The sequence below is a fragment of the Tenrec ecaudatus genome, chromosome 14 (genome assembly GCF_050624435.1).
Source record: "Tenrec ecaudatus isolate mTenEca1 chromosome 14, mTenEca1.hap1, whole genome shotgun sequence".
In the NCBI taxonomy this organism is placed as follows: domain Eukaryota; kingdom Metazoa; phylum Chordata; class Mammalia; order Afrosoricida; family Tenrecidae; genus Tenrec; species Tenrec ecaudatus.
Window position 1 is genome coordinate 98,706,169 of NC_134543.1, and position 14,410 is coordinate 98,720,578.

Below are 14,410 nucleotides of genomic sequence, written 5' to 3' on the forward strand. Positions count from 1 at the left end.
ACTAAACCTATAAATCTAGTACATACATCTAGTTCCCTATTGTCATATACCTGGTGCCCGTTTTTCTTTTTTTACATTTTATTAGGGGCTCATACAACTCTCATCACAATCCATACATATACATACATCAATTGTATAAAGCACCTCTGCACATTCCACGCCCTAATCATTCTCAAAGCATCTTCTCTCCACTCAAGCCCTTCGCATCAGGTCCTCTTTTTTTTCCCCTCCCTCCCCGCAACCCCCCTCCCTTACGAGCCCCCGACAATCTATAGATTTCTTATAAGTTGATAAATGTAGGAATTTCTTCAGTTATGGGTTTGATTTTGTTGTTGTTGTTCTGATGATGTTTGTTGTTTCTCTTTCTAGTATGCACTTCCATCAGGAGACATGCACTTTCTGGTTGTCTCATATTTTGTGTCTTACCAGCTGTCAGTCAACTTTACCCCCAAGCTCAGATAGTAATCATTGCTTCCCATGTAAACATGTGCAGTTCAGCTGGAGGTTGCCTGATAGTCTTGTTTGTCTGGGATTGTCTCCAAGGCGCATGTGGGAACCAAATCTGTTGTACTTGTCTCTCTTGAAAGATCGTATGCATTATTATCATGACGATGGCAGAAATGTAAAAGGAGCAAGCAGAAACAGGTTGTGCCACTGAGACCTATGCTTGGAGTTGGCATTGTGTTACTTCTCTGCATATTTCGTTTGTCAAAGCAAGTCACAGGCCCAAGCGTGGGGCAGGGCAACAAACTCCAGAGTACGTAGGACTGGGGAAGAGTGGACAACTGGGATAATGGGTTCTACTTCTAGTCCCAGCAGCCATTATCTGTGGGTTGGACGACCTGCTATGCTAGGTGAGCATGGACTTCACTTTTGGTTACTTGCTGAGGAAATGACATGGGGATATGCCTGACCTCTGACTACACAAAGGAGAAGCAGAATCCATCTCCACATCTATATCTGCCCAAGAATGAGGCAGCGGTCAGACATGCCAGAGGCCGGGCACAAGAAGTACTCATGCTGCCAGGTTGTCCATCGTGTCTCACTCTTTTCAACGTAGAAAGCTAGGCCATTTGTTGTGTATAAGGTTGGTTGTTTTTAAAAGGAAAAAGTATTTTGAGCCTAACACTGAGATTTCATTTCAAGATCTAGGTCCCCAGAATTTTTTTTTATTAATAGCTTTATTGAGGTATAAGAGCCATTGTGGTGTAGTAGTTATGTGTTGGGCTGTGATCCGTGTGTTTGGCAGTTCAAAACCATAAGCAGCTCCAAGGAAGAAAGACAGACTTTCTACTCCTATAAACAGATACAGTCTCAGAAACCCAGAGGCGGTCTCTGTGAGTCAGCATTGACTCAATGGCAGTAAATTATTGAGATATAGTCCATGTAGTGTGCAATTTATTTAAAATTGCAAGTCAGGTTTTTAGTATGCTCATGAGGGTTTACAGCGATCACTACAGTTAATTTCAGTAATCCCCCCCCTTTTTTTTAAATCATTTTATTTGAGGCTCATGCAATTTTGATCACAGTCCATACATCCATCCATTGTGTCAAACACATTTGTACATTTGTTGACATCCTCATTCTCAAAACATTTGCTTTCTACCTGAGCCCTTAATATCAGCTCCTCATTTTCTCCTTCCCTCCCTACTCCTCCCTTCCTCGTGAACCCTTCATAGTTCATAAATTATTATTATTTTGTCATATCTTACATTGTCCTACATCTCCCTTCACCCACTTTTCTATTGTGCATCCCCCAGGGAGGAGGCCATATGTAGATTATTGTAATCGGTTCTCCCTTTCTACCGCAGCTTCGGGTATCGCCATTCTCGCCCCTGGTCCTGAAGGGATCATCCACCCTGGATTCCCTGTTTTTCCAGTTCCTATCTGTACCACTGTACATCCTCTGGTCTAGCCAGATTTGTAAGGTAGAATTGTGATCATGATAGTAGGGGGAGGAAGCATTTAAGAACTAGAGGAAAGTTACATGTTTCATCGAATTTCAGTCATTTTCAGCCACCCAAAATAAACCCTTTAGTAGCACTCACTCCCGATTGCTCCCCCAATCCTCAAAAAAAACCTCAAATTCGCTGACATAGAGTTAATTCCGACTCACAGCAACCCTGTAGAACTGGGTAGAATGGTCTCTGTGGGTGTCTGAGACGATAGCTCTTATGGGAGTGGGAAGTCCCATCTTTCTCCTGGAGAGCAACTGACGACTTTGCATCTATTAGCTTCCCTTGTAACTCCGGCACCTGGCTGCTCCCCCAACCCTCACTCAAAAACTCACTGTCCTCACATCCATTCTGATTCATAGAGACCCTGAAGGATACTCTAGAACTGTCCAGTTGGGTTTCTGAGACTAAATCCTTATGGGAGTGAAAAGCTGCTGCTTTCTCATACACAGCGGCTAGTGTTTTCGAACTGCCGACCTTGGAGTTAGCCACCCAGCACATAACTCACCATGCCACTAGGGCTCTTCTTGCCAGGCAACTGCAAACCCCCTTTCTGTTGCTGTAGATCTGCAGAAGGTGAGCGTTTTATGTACGTGTGATCATGTAATAGTTGTCTTTTCTGCCAGACTTTTTATCTTGCCAGATCCTTTGCTCGTTTTTATTGGACTGTTTTATGTTCAGTTGTATGAGTTTCTTTCTTTTTTATTTAATCATTTGTCCTTCCCCCAGGGAGGAGGTTATATGTAGATCCTTATAATCGGTTCTCCCGTTCAACCCCACTTTCCCTCCACCCTCCCAGTATCACCATTCCCTGTGTTTCCAGTTCCTATGTGTACCAGTGTACATCCTCTGGTCTATCTGGATTTGTAAGGTGGGATTGGGCTCATGGTAGTGGGGGGGGGGGAGCATTTAGGAACTAGAGGAAAGTTGTATGTTTCATCATTGCTACACTGCCCCCTGACTGGCTCATCGCCTCCCTTCAGCCCTTCTGTAAGGGGGTTTCCAGGTGCCTACAGATGGGCTTTGGGTCCCCAATGTGCACTCCCCCTCATTCACAATGATATGATCTTTTATTCTTTGATGCCTGGTACCTGATCCCTTCAACACTCGTGATCACACAGCCTGGTGTGCTTCTTTCATGTGGGCTTTGTTGCTTCTGAGCTAGCTGTTTACCTTCAAGCCTTTAAAACCCCAGACGCTATATCCTCTGATAGCCGGGCACCATCAGTTTTCTTCACCACATTTGCTTATGTGCCTTGTGGTGTTTCTTATGTTGTAGATACAACTCCCTTGTCAAATATAAAATTTATAAAAATTTTCTCCCATTCTGTGGTTTAACTATTTAAATATGTTGGTAGTATCTTTTGAAGCACAATTTTTAAAATTTAGGTACACTCTTTAATTTTTCCTTTTATTGGTTGTGCTTTGGGTACCCTAAGATTTTTTTCTAGCCCATGGTCACACATATTTACTCATATATTTTCTTCTAATTGCCTGCGCTATTACCTGTAGCTGTGACTCATCTTGAGTTCGTTTTGTCTGTGATGTCAGACAGAGTCCACTTGAGCTTGTGCTGTCGAGCTACAGTTCTCCCAGCCCGTTTGTTCAAACAAAGGGCTTTTCAGGAATCCCCGCAGCCTTTCCGCAGGAGCTTCGTTCTCCCACACTACCACTGTGGTTCTTAGTTATACTGACAGAAGTACTCATCAGATCTCTCCCACATGCACAGCAGTGTCCGAGTAAAAGTGCCGACAGAGCTGTCACTCATCGACATCTTTGAGCTCTTCCCAAACACAGGTCCCATCTACAAAGTGCTGCCGTCTGTGGGGCAGCACTCCTCTCAACTGTTGCAAATGTGCAGTGATTTGGGAAGGTGTTCATTTGAGTTGTATTGAAATGTTGATAATAGCCCCAACCTTTTTCAAGGACACAGAAAGTACAGTCTCCTTTTTCCTTTAAATGTACTTTAACCAGACTAACAAAAGTAGATCACTGAAAGAACTCTCTGCAGTTACCTACTGATGGCAGAGACACTTTAAACACCTTTTGGGTGGGCTTTTTGTATTCCATTTGGTGATAGACTTGTACGGGTATGAGCTGTCGTCCCGGCTGCAGTACTGTTTGAACCGTCGCCTTGGACTCCCAGGGACCATAGGCCAGTCAGTCCAGGGCCCTTGGAGCTGCGTGTCCCCGCTCACACCTTCATGTTTAGTATACAGATCATTCCGTATTTCAGTCAATCATTGCTGCCGCCATCAGTTTCCAAGCATTCTTTTTCTATGTGGACTCGTTGACATTGTCTCCCTTATACCCCGTTCACCCCCCCACCCACCCAGCCCCTTATTCTACTTCCTGACAGGTTCATCAATCCTGGGTTGTTTCGATTCATTTTTCCTAGCCAGTTTCCGTTCTTTTTTAAGGATGAAGGATGCTTGTGCTTATTATTGAGAACCCAGGTAAGGATTTCTTCTTTCTTTTTAGCTGAGCTCCTCGCCAAGAAGCAGCCATTAAAAACCAGTGAGGTCTACTCTGATGACGAGGAAGAGGAAGAGGACGACAAGTCCAGTGAGAAGTCCGACCGGTCGTCCCGCACTTCGTCGTCCGACGAAGAAGAAGAGTGAGCGCGGGCCCCGTTAACCCTCAGGATCGTGTCGAAAATGTGCTTGCTTGGGTTCAGTGCCCCGAATGGCTTCACTGAGTCCCCCCCGCACACCCACCCATTCATTCCCTGTGCTGCTGACTCTTAGCTTGTCTGAGTTTCCCGCAGGGAAGGACATGGTCCCTTCTGACAGAGTGGCCAGGAGACTTGGCTGATTTTCTCACTCGTTGCTGTGCCCCGAGGCAGCAGGCACTCTACTCCCAGCCTGGTGGGTTAGCGGAGCTTTCCTGGTCAAGAGGCGAGCTCTCGGGAGGCCTTGCCCAGCGCTTCACTCTCCCCCAGTGTAAACCACACCTGCTTTGGTCAGGCTCTCAGCTGCAGGGTTCATTTCTCCATCTTGTTCAGGAGGAACACTCTGCCCAGTACCCTCTGTCCTTCCTAGGAAAGAAGAAGTCCCTCCAAAGTCACAGCCCGTCTCCCTGCCAGAAGAGTTAAATCGAGTCCGGCTCTCCCGGCACAAGCTGGAGCGCTGGTGCCACATGCCCTTCTTCGCTAAAACCGTCACGGGCTGTTTTGTGCGAATCGGCATTGGGAACCACAACAGCAAGCCAGTGTACCGGGTTAGTACTCCTCTTGCTGGACAACTGTCCGTGTTTTCAAGATGATTCTTGACTCGGGGCTCGGCCTGCTCAACCGATCTGTTGCTCTTTTGCCATCATTCCACTTGAAAACAGACTCCAACTGAGATGGCCACAGAATAGTGACAGTCTGAAGTGACCCAGGATCATGCATGACCTGCCACCAGGAAGAATACTTGGAGCCCAAGGGACGGGTGGGTTTAGACTGAGAATAACTTTTTCTGTCCTCCTTCAGGCTAAGAGGGGGATGGGAGATACTGATGAAGTAACTGATGGGGACTAAGTCAAGGACGTGTTCATTGGGAAAACAAATGCGTGGAAATGTTCCATGTTAAATACCAAAAGACGCCTGAAACGGGAAACCATACTGAGATTCCTTTTAACTACCTTCATCATGATAAAAGTTGTTATGTGGGGTCCAGTGTAACTACCCATATGATCCAGATGCCTTTTTCAAGCTTGGTTACTTTCTGTGTTTTGTTTTTTTATCCTGAGCTCTTAACGTGCTTACCTCCTCCTGCCATTTCATGCACAGCTTGGCCTTCGTGGTCCTCACATCTGGGAGATAAGACCTGGCTGGTACCCCAAGTGTGTTCCTAGTAAGGTAGATGAGGCCAGGGGAAGCCTCTACAGGCTGCCCCTCCTGGGACTTCCGTACCCTGAGCTCAGGGCTCCCTATGCAGGGCTGTGCACGCTGTAACCTGAAGCAGGAGCCCACACAGCACCAGGAGGCTCCGAGTCTCCGTGGGAGGCCGCTGCCAGCAATTCTCCGGTGGTGGTTTGTGTGGTTGTTGGAGCTGTGGCTGAGTCCACTGCAGGTTACGGTGACCCGTGTGACAGTGGAGCGCGGCGGCTCCAAGCAGATGACCAGGAAGGACTTGTTTTAATCTCTTAAGCCACCGAGTGGGTTTGCACCACCAACTCGTAGGTTCGAAGCCAAGCAAACTGCTTGTCTAGGGCCCCTTGGAGACTGATTGAGAGCTCCATAGGAAAATGGCGGGGACACTGACGGGGTGTTCTTGACGGTGTCTCTCCTTGTCACTTAGGTAGCTGAGATCACGGGTGTGGTGGAAACTGCCAAAGTTTACCAGCTGGGTGGCACCAGGACAAACAAAGGGCTGCAGCTACGGTAAGAGAGTCGCTCCGGTGACAGCTGCTGCTCCCACTGCAGACAGGTGCCTGTCCCGGCTGCTTGTCCTCCCCATGTGATCTTTCTGCTTGTCATCACACTTAAGACCGTGAGCATGGGTTATGCAGACGCAATGTGTCACAAGAGAGAGATTGGCGTCCTTCCCAGCCCGGGTGGGTCAGACATGTAGAAGGAAATCCCAGGTTGGGGAGAAACCCTGCCCCTGGGCCCTGGGTGGACTTTCCTTGAGCTTGAACAGGAGGCGTGCTTCCCAGCCTGGCACGGCCCCTGACGCACTCTTCCGTAAGTCAGGTCGTAAGTTTCCTCTCAGTCCAATGAAATGTCAGGCCTGCCGTGTGCCAGGCACTGTTTGTGCCTCCGAACGGCGAGGACAAAGCAGGCGCAGCTCTTCAAAACCTCACGAAGGAAGGAATCAAAGAGGTAGTTTGCTAGACTTGCCTCTCCCTCCGCAGGTGGCAGAAACCACTCGTACCCAACCGGTGGGTGTGCTGGGCTCAGTGATTCCTAGCAGCCCTGTAAGCTAGAGCAGGACTGCTCCCAAGGATTTCCAAAGCTCTCGTCTGCACAGAAGCAGATGGTCACTGCGCTCACTTCCATGCGGCAACTGTTGGTTCATGTCACTGCCCTTTTGCCTGGCAGCCAAGCGCTTAAGCTCTGTGCCACCAGGACTCCTAGCCAGAGCTCTACCGTGGCCTAATGTGATCTCCATGCATTCTCCATTCCCCTCACCCCTTCAGCATCCCCTGCTCTGTTTAGAAAGCATCGGATGGCATAATGGATGGCCATTGCGAGCAGAGCGTGACTGGCCTCTGGAGCATGACCCGGGGTCACTCCCTTTGCCAGCACAGTGGTCAGGAGTGGAGAGGCGGTGTCCATGCTCTAGGGGAACGGGCTCGTTGTTGTTCACTCACTACAGGCTGTTACTGCTTCTTGATGGGGACTGACTGTGCTCGTAAACGGACTGTGGAAGTTCTAGTCAGTCTACTGGATTCCCAGGGCTGGGGTGCTGGTTCTCAGGGCTGCCTGCCCATGAGACGACCCCTTTGGTGTAGGATGGCCCTGGGCACTGGAATGTCTCTACGTCTTCCCAGGGGGTTCGGAGGGCAGGCAGAGGGACACCCTCCAAAGGAGGCGGCACACAGTCTTCTTGCTGGCTGGCTCTGTGGTCCGCAGGCTCGTTTCCCAAGATGCTCTTTTTATGTAGGCATGGCAGTGACCAACGCGTGTTCCGCCTGGAGTTTGTCTCAAACCAGGAATTCACCGAAAGCGAATTCATGAAGTGGAAAGAGGCGGTGAGTGTCTTGAGCCCACCCAGCAGGTGTGGGCGAAACCCTGGGAGAGACACTTCCTGAATCCCTAGTAACGTCTGTCTGTCTTGTTTTTGCCCAGATGTTCTCGGCTAGCATGCAGCTGCCCACTCTAGATGAAATCAATAAGAAGGAAATCTCTATTAAAGAAGCTCTTAATTATAAATTCAATGATCAGGACATTGAAGAGGTAAGACACCTGGTGCCCAGAGCTTGGAGGTTCATCACGGACGAGCGTCTGGACTAGAAGATCGTTCATGGTTCTTTTCCTCTTTCACTGGATCGCGGGCTTTTTTAGCTGCTCTCTTACTCGTGAAGTGAGGGGAGATTAAGACTGCTACCTTATCATTTACATCCCATCGTCTTCCTATGCACAAACCCAGAAAAAAACGCCCAGGGCCACCAAGTCACTGTGGCTCACGGTGCCCCTTATTGTAGAACTGCTGCCCCATAAGGTTTCCCAAGTGGCAGTCTCCACGAAGCCCACTACCCCAGCTCTCCCCCGGAGCAGCTGGTCTGCTCACACCGCTGGTCTTGTCTGGGAGCAAACACACACACACACACGAGCCGCTAGGCCACCTGGGCTTCTCCTCCACATGTTTCCATTTAAAGTCATAGACCTAAGAAGACTATCCAGGGTTCAGGGGCCCATAGTTCCAAAGATTCTGCTCGGCTTCGCCCTTGAAGCATGGTCTTTCTCCAAAAACTTTGGCGCAGGTCTTTGCTCTCTGTTCTCCTGGATGTAGCTAGGCCAACAGCGCCAGGCCCTCGGCTGCTGCTGTTTGTTGGTGCATGGTCTTTCAGGCTGTGCGGAAGAGCCTCCGTGCCCCAGGCAGAGGCATGGTACCCCTGGAAAGAACGTACTCGCCCTTGGGGCACGCTGTCAGAAGAGCAGCCCTTGTAATTAGCGCTTACCCTCCTTACAAACACCGCCTGCTAGCATCTCCTCTCTGGTACAGATTGTAAAAGAGAAGGAACGGTTCAGGAAAGCTCCACCCAACTATGCCATGAAGAAGACTCAGCTGCTGAAGGAAAAGGTAAGGGGCTTGGGCTCTGGCACCTCCCCTCTGTTGGGGGCTGGGGCTGCTCGTGCATTCACCCTGGGCCCCGTCGATGGTGGCAGAGGTGACAGAAAGCGCTGGGCTCAGCTCCTGGCTGCAGGGAACAGTGCTTCCTAGTTCCCTGCACAGCGCTCAGTCCTTCCGGTCCATTGAAACTGGTCTTGCCTGCTCGGCTCTCCTTCCTTCTGAGTCCCTCTAGTAGTGTGTGCAATGGGAGGCCCTCAGCACTGGCTAGACGACAGGCATGTTTCCAGGCCCAGCTGTGGTGAGTGTTTTCCACTCTCAGCACCAGGATGGGATGAACCTTGTCATTGGCGGTTTGGCCAGTTCAGACCTGAGTTCAAAGTTTAATAGTCCCCCACCTTACCGCCCGCGTCGCAGAGAATACAGCTGCATGGGATGCTGTGGTTGCTTCTAATAAAAACCAAGCCTGATCTTTGTTAAGGACTTTCGCTGCGCCCTTTCCCTCTGTTATTTGTTCATCCACCGAGCTATCTTGCCTGTGCTAGAAGTCAGAGCCCAGAATCATACATCTCTCCATGTGCAGGCCATGGCTGAGGACATGGGGGACCAGGATAAGGCCAAACAAATCCAGGACCAGCTGAACGAACTGGAGGAGAGGGCAGAGGCCCTGGACCGCCAACGCACCAAGAACATATCCGCCATCAGGTTTGTGACAGCACTGTCTTGGTTAGGCCCTTTGCCTTGGTCCACAGGCCTTGGCCCAAAGGTACACCTATGGCCTTGTCGGCTAGGCTGCGCTGACTCCACAGATCTCCGCATCAGGGTTCCGTTCCCTCCCCTTTCAGCCCACTGACCAGTCCTCTCACCCCATAGTTACATCAACCAGCGGAACCGGGAGTGGAACATTGTGGAATCAGAGAAGGCGCTTGTGGTAAGACAACATTCTCTGGATTACTGAAAAGAATTCACTAAGAAACCCATATAAAATATTTTCTACATCATGCTGCAGTTAATTTTTAAATTATTGAAGTGCTTAGCGCACACGTGCTTTCCTTATTCAGCAAGAGTCGTGTTGACCCTGCTCATCGCTCAGGCTGGCAGGGGAGAACGTGGTCTGGTCTGCGTCTGTGTTCTTGGCCGAGGCTGTCCTGCCCATCCATTTCCCTGAGGGTCCTCTCCCTGCTTCTGGCCCCCCACTTTACCCATGGTGGCTTCCCCCAAGGATTGATCCTTCCTGGCCTCCTGTCCAAAGCAAACACGTCAGGCGGTGTTCTGGGGGATCCATTGGTTTTCATTGGCTGACCGTCTAAAGTAGATTGCCAGCCATTCCTAACTCGTCTGTCATAGTCTGAAGGCTTCCCGCTCGTATGTGAAATGCACGGGGTCGCTCCCAGCCTCAGGCGCACCCGCGCAGGACAGCAAACTCCCAGACACCGCACACATACAGCATGTCACTGTACTCGGAAGCTGCAGTCTTCTGGCCCGCGGCACCCATTCCTTCCCTAAGTTGTTTCACTGCTGCTGGATTTTGCGCATTTTTTGTTTTCCTTCGTCTTGTTGCTCCGTGTCTGCTCTGGTGTTCTTCGGGGGAAATGAATGATGGACACTTTATTTGCTTCTGTTTATTTTTCAGTCACTAGCGGAGAGTTATTTAGATGAAAGCTTATGATGAGCAAGAGGGAGTCGGGGAAGTAGGTACATTCTGTAATGCACTCTGTCTGTCTCAGGCTGAAAGTCATAACATGAAAAACCAACAGATGGACCCCTTTACCCGGCGCCAGTGCAAACCCACCATCGTGTCAAACGTGAGTGCCTAAAGAGGACGCTTCAGTCAGGACCGATTCTGGGACATGAAATGAGCTTCATTAGGAGATTAATAATGAAGTTAAAAATAACGTCATCTTACCTGGAATTTGATTGCCTTGAGTGCTTGGGCCTGGGTACTTCCTTTTTGATCCTGCTGTGGGCTGTGTAGTCGGGGGACCTGGCACGGAGCTGTGGGCGCCAGTGGAGGAGGAAGCCCAAGCCCCCTTGTGCTGTACAGCCGCGTTCACTGGACAGGCTGAGTCACCTGCGTAGGGTTGGGCTCGGCTGGACTGTAAAGCTCCTAATTCCCTTTTTGCTGCCTAGAGGAAAAGCCCCCACTGAATGTTGATGAGACAGGGGCGGGGTGGGAGATTCTGACAGTAGCACTATCTTAAAAATGACATGTTTTCTCTCTCAGTCCAGAGACCCAGCTGTTCAAGCTGCCATCATGGCCCAGCTGAACGCCAAGTATGGCCCTGGGGTGCTGCCCGATGCTCCCAAGGAGATGAGCAAGGCAAGTGCGGGGTTGCCGGCGGCCTGCGGAGCCCGCTACTGGCCCTGGCCACGACGCCAGAGCCAGTGCCCTGCCGGCTTGGCCTTGAGTTTTCCGCCCATTCAAAAAAGGAAACCAACAATTCCAACTCGTCGTGACTCTGTGGGTCTCCAAGGCTCTCCCTTGCTGGGAGCAGTCCCGCAGAGCAGCTGGTGGGGTGTGCACGGGAACCTTGTTAGCAGTCCACTGCGTCTCCACGGTGCTGCCAGGATGGCTCATTCCCCGCCCCAGTTATTTACAAATGGAACGAACTGTCCCTAAATCTTAAACTATAACCTACATTCTGTCACTACCATTTAACCAGGACCTCCCTTCCCTTCGGCTTCAGCAGCTGAGATTTGGCCTCTTGGTGCACATTTACATCTGTAAATCGTGGTCATGGGTACTCTGCCTGCTTCACAGACACCATGTGAGGATCTAAGGGGGGAAGCTCTTTGAAAACTAAAAATGTTCAACAGGCAGAAACTGCCTGTGTAGAAGCAGATTCCTGCCTTTTAAGTGTTAGACCTTCACCTGGGGAGCCACAGCGCCCAGGAGTCTCTGAGATTCGGGATAGGAAGGTGACTTGTATAAAGTTCACCTTTTCCACCCCTAGCCCACTAATGCAAGGCTGCCCTCCTCACTGCTTTTCGACTCAAAAGAAAATTTTGTCAGTGGCCTGCCCTGCTGACTTGCTGGGAAAGGGAACCCGTCAAGGGCCTTGGCAGGAAGATGTACTGAATTTGAACCCAAGCACCAACCTTGCCTGCCCGCCTGCCATTCCACACTGATAGACTTACTCTTCACATTGCAGGGCCAGGGAAAGGATAAAGATTTGAATTCTAAGTCAGCCAATGACCTCTCTGAAGACCTATTCAAAGTACATGACTTTGATGTGAAGATTGATTTACAAGTTCCCAGCTCAGGTGAGTGTGTGAGAGGGTTGAGGTATGGGGACGGCCCAGGACCAGATGGCTCCCTGGCTTCCTTGGCCAACCAGGACTCTGCTTGTAGTGCAGCTGCAGCTTAGGGGTGGGGGGTGCTCATGGTCTGGGGGGGGGGGGGGTCAAGGTCACTGACCCACCCATGTTCTCTTCTTGCCCATAGAGTCAAAGGCTTTGGCCATCACCTCCAAGGCTCCGCCAGCCAAGGACGGGGCTCCGAGGAGATCTCTGAACTTGGAAGACTACAAAAAGCGGCGGGGACTTATTTGAGCCTACTCAGCCTGCTGCTTCTGACCCTGCATGCCCCTCCGCCTTCCTCTTCTCCATTGATTTGCCCGCTCTGGGCCGAAGCAGCAGAACTGGGAAGAGACTCGGCACTGCCACCCTGTCATACAAACCATTTGCCGTATTGATCTCCCTGGTCTGCACCATCGCCCACCGACTCCCGCCTCACCCAGCGGGGGCCTGGGCCCTCGGGCTTCATCCCTGTTTTCAGATTTGTGTTCCCCTTTTTGGTTTGGGTTTGGGTTTTTAAACCAGCACAGTCCATTGGCCGCTCTGCACGCGTTCAGTATTACCACGGAGCTGGGAGTCTGGCTGGAGCCGGGGCGTCCATAGCCGCAGCTCGGGGCCGTCCTCTCTGGACCCAACCATTGAACATTGGCGCCTCACCCCTGAGGGAGCGGCGGCTGGGCACCTGCAGCGCTGCTCCCTCTCCTCCTCCTCTTTCTCCTCTTCCCATCTCTGTGGAAGAGGTGTTTGCAAAACTGATTAGTTTCCAAAGTGTACATTTTGGGGGGCGGGGGGTGGGCTACTTGAGAGAGTGTGTGCGCGTGTATGTGTATGTGAGCATGTGGATTTTTTATCATTTTTAAAAAGGCAGTCCTCTTTGTATCAGTCTGTCATGGGTCTATAGCTGTTTCAGATTTCTTTTTTCAGCTGTACTTGAGCATCTGAAACTGCCAGAAAGAAACTCATTAAATGTGATTCTTCTTATTAAACAGGCCTGACTGCTGTAGCTGTGTGACTCTCCTCCCCACCTCCTTCCTCGTCACCTCCCTGACTTTGGCACAAACACCCCTCTTCAGCGTAGCCCTCTGCCGGGAAGGCTGTGTCCTGGCAGGTGAGAGGGGAGGTTTGGTACCAGGGAGGACAGGAAAGGCATCTTGCTCAACCCCGGGGTACATCCAGCGGCTTCTAGACTCTCCCCTCCCAGGGTACCTGCCTCTTCTAGCCAGTCTCTTTTGCTTAAGCAAGAATATGGATTTGTTTTTAAGAGAAAGCATTCAACATGTATGTAGAGAGTACAAACACAAAAAGATCAGGTTGCAAATGGTAGAAGCATGTGCTGTGTGTGTGTGTGCGTGTGCGCGTGCGCACATATATATGGCAAGCATATATATTGTGCAGCTAGGGTGAAACCAGCAAAGAGGTGTGTGTGTATGTCTTTATGAAATGTTTGAAACGAGATTAGCTGACTGCTTGATAATCATTCTCAGGTGTAAAGCTCCAAGTGTAAATAAAAGTGGCATTTAACAAATCTTTTCAGAACAAAGTACAACTGACTATATATACCAAGACCTAAGCTAAAGAAACAGCTGAGCACGGCGAGTCCCCTCAGGGGAGAGCTCTCGAAGCTCTGCGCTGTATCTCACTCACCCAGCTTTGGGGCAGGAAGACAGCGGGCGCAGAAGCACAGCACTCTGAGGTACTTGAACGTAAGAGTGAACTTGGTAACTCACCCGGGTGGAAGAAGAGCCAGCCCTCAGTGTTGCTGTACCTTACTTTTTTGTTGTTGTTTAATTTAAAAGCAGCAGTGGATGGTTTTAAAGAAGTATTGCGACTGTAAAATCGATGATGGTACCTGTAACACAGCTGTGTGTGGCTGTGACACAGTGTGATCGGCAGAGGAGTGGTGGTGGACTTAAAGCATATACACTTGAAGAGTCCATTGACCAAAACACTTTGTAGACGATTGTGTAAATGTGGAATCACAGACTGTAAACATTACCTGGACTCCAGCAGAGTCCCTGGGGCTGCTGGGACCTCTCGGATCATGTTGAACTTGGACTTTTTCTTTTCTGGTTTAAAAGGCCTAAGATGATAGAATCCATTTACTTTGATGAAGTCGTTCTGACCCGCCGTGTAGATCTGTACTTAGTATCATTTGGATTTGGAGATGTGTTGATTACATGATGGCTGTGTAATAAAATTTTTTATTGAAACTGCATCACACTGTAGCCACTTTGCCACTACCTCTCCACATTGCAGCTGCGGAAACCTTCGTTGTGAAACGTCACAGCACGCCAGCAGGGAAAGAAGCCAAGCAGAGAAGACCCCAGTTAGCTGCCTGAGTAGCCGGTTTGGTAATTGGGATCAAGACTGAGGACTTGTCTCAGACTCGGCTGAGGCAGGGCCTCTGGACCAGCATCGGGCCCAGGCGTAAGGCATGGG

At 50.0% G+C, this 14,410-nt stretch overlaps 1 protein-coding gene across 1 annotated transcript in view; it reads left to right on the forward strand.

Moving 5' to 3' along the window:
* The window catches only part of RTF1 (RTF1 homolog, Paf1/RNA polymerase II complex component), a 57,049-nt gene extending 42,863 nt beyond the window's left edge, over positions 1-14,186 (forward strand). Inside the window, exons 7-18 of the mRNA XM_075530630.1 lie at positions 4,437-4,572; positions 4,997-5,174; positions 6,239-6,321; positions 7,547-7,634; positions 7,732-7,839; positions 8,609-8,686; positions 9,258-9,379; positions 9,548-9,605; positions 10,402-10,479; positions 10,899-10,994; positions 11,827-11,938; positions 12,120-14,186. Of these exons, the coding sequence (XP_075386745.1) occupies positions 4,437-4,572; positions 4,997-5,174; positions 6,239-6,321; positions 7,547-7,634; positions 7,732-7,839; positions 8,609-8,686; positions 9,258-9,379; positions 9,548-9,605; positions 10,402-10,479; positions 10,899-10,994; positions 11,827-11,938; positions 12,120-12,226 (1,244 nt within the window). The 3' untranslated portion in view covers positions 12,227-14,186. The remainder of the gene's footprint in view (positions 1-4,436; positions 4,573-4,996; positions 5,175-6,238; positions 6,322-7,546; positions 7,635-7,731; positions 7,840-8,608; positions 8,687-9,257; positions 9,380-9,547; positions 9,606-10,401; positions 10,480-10,898; positions 10,995-11,826; positions 11,939-12,119) is intronic.
* Positions 14,187-14,410: the final 224 nt, after the last annotated feature.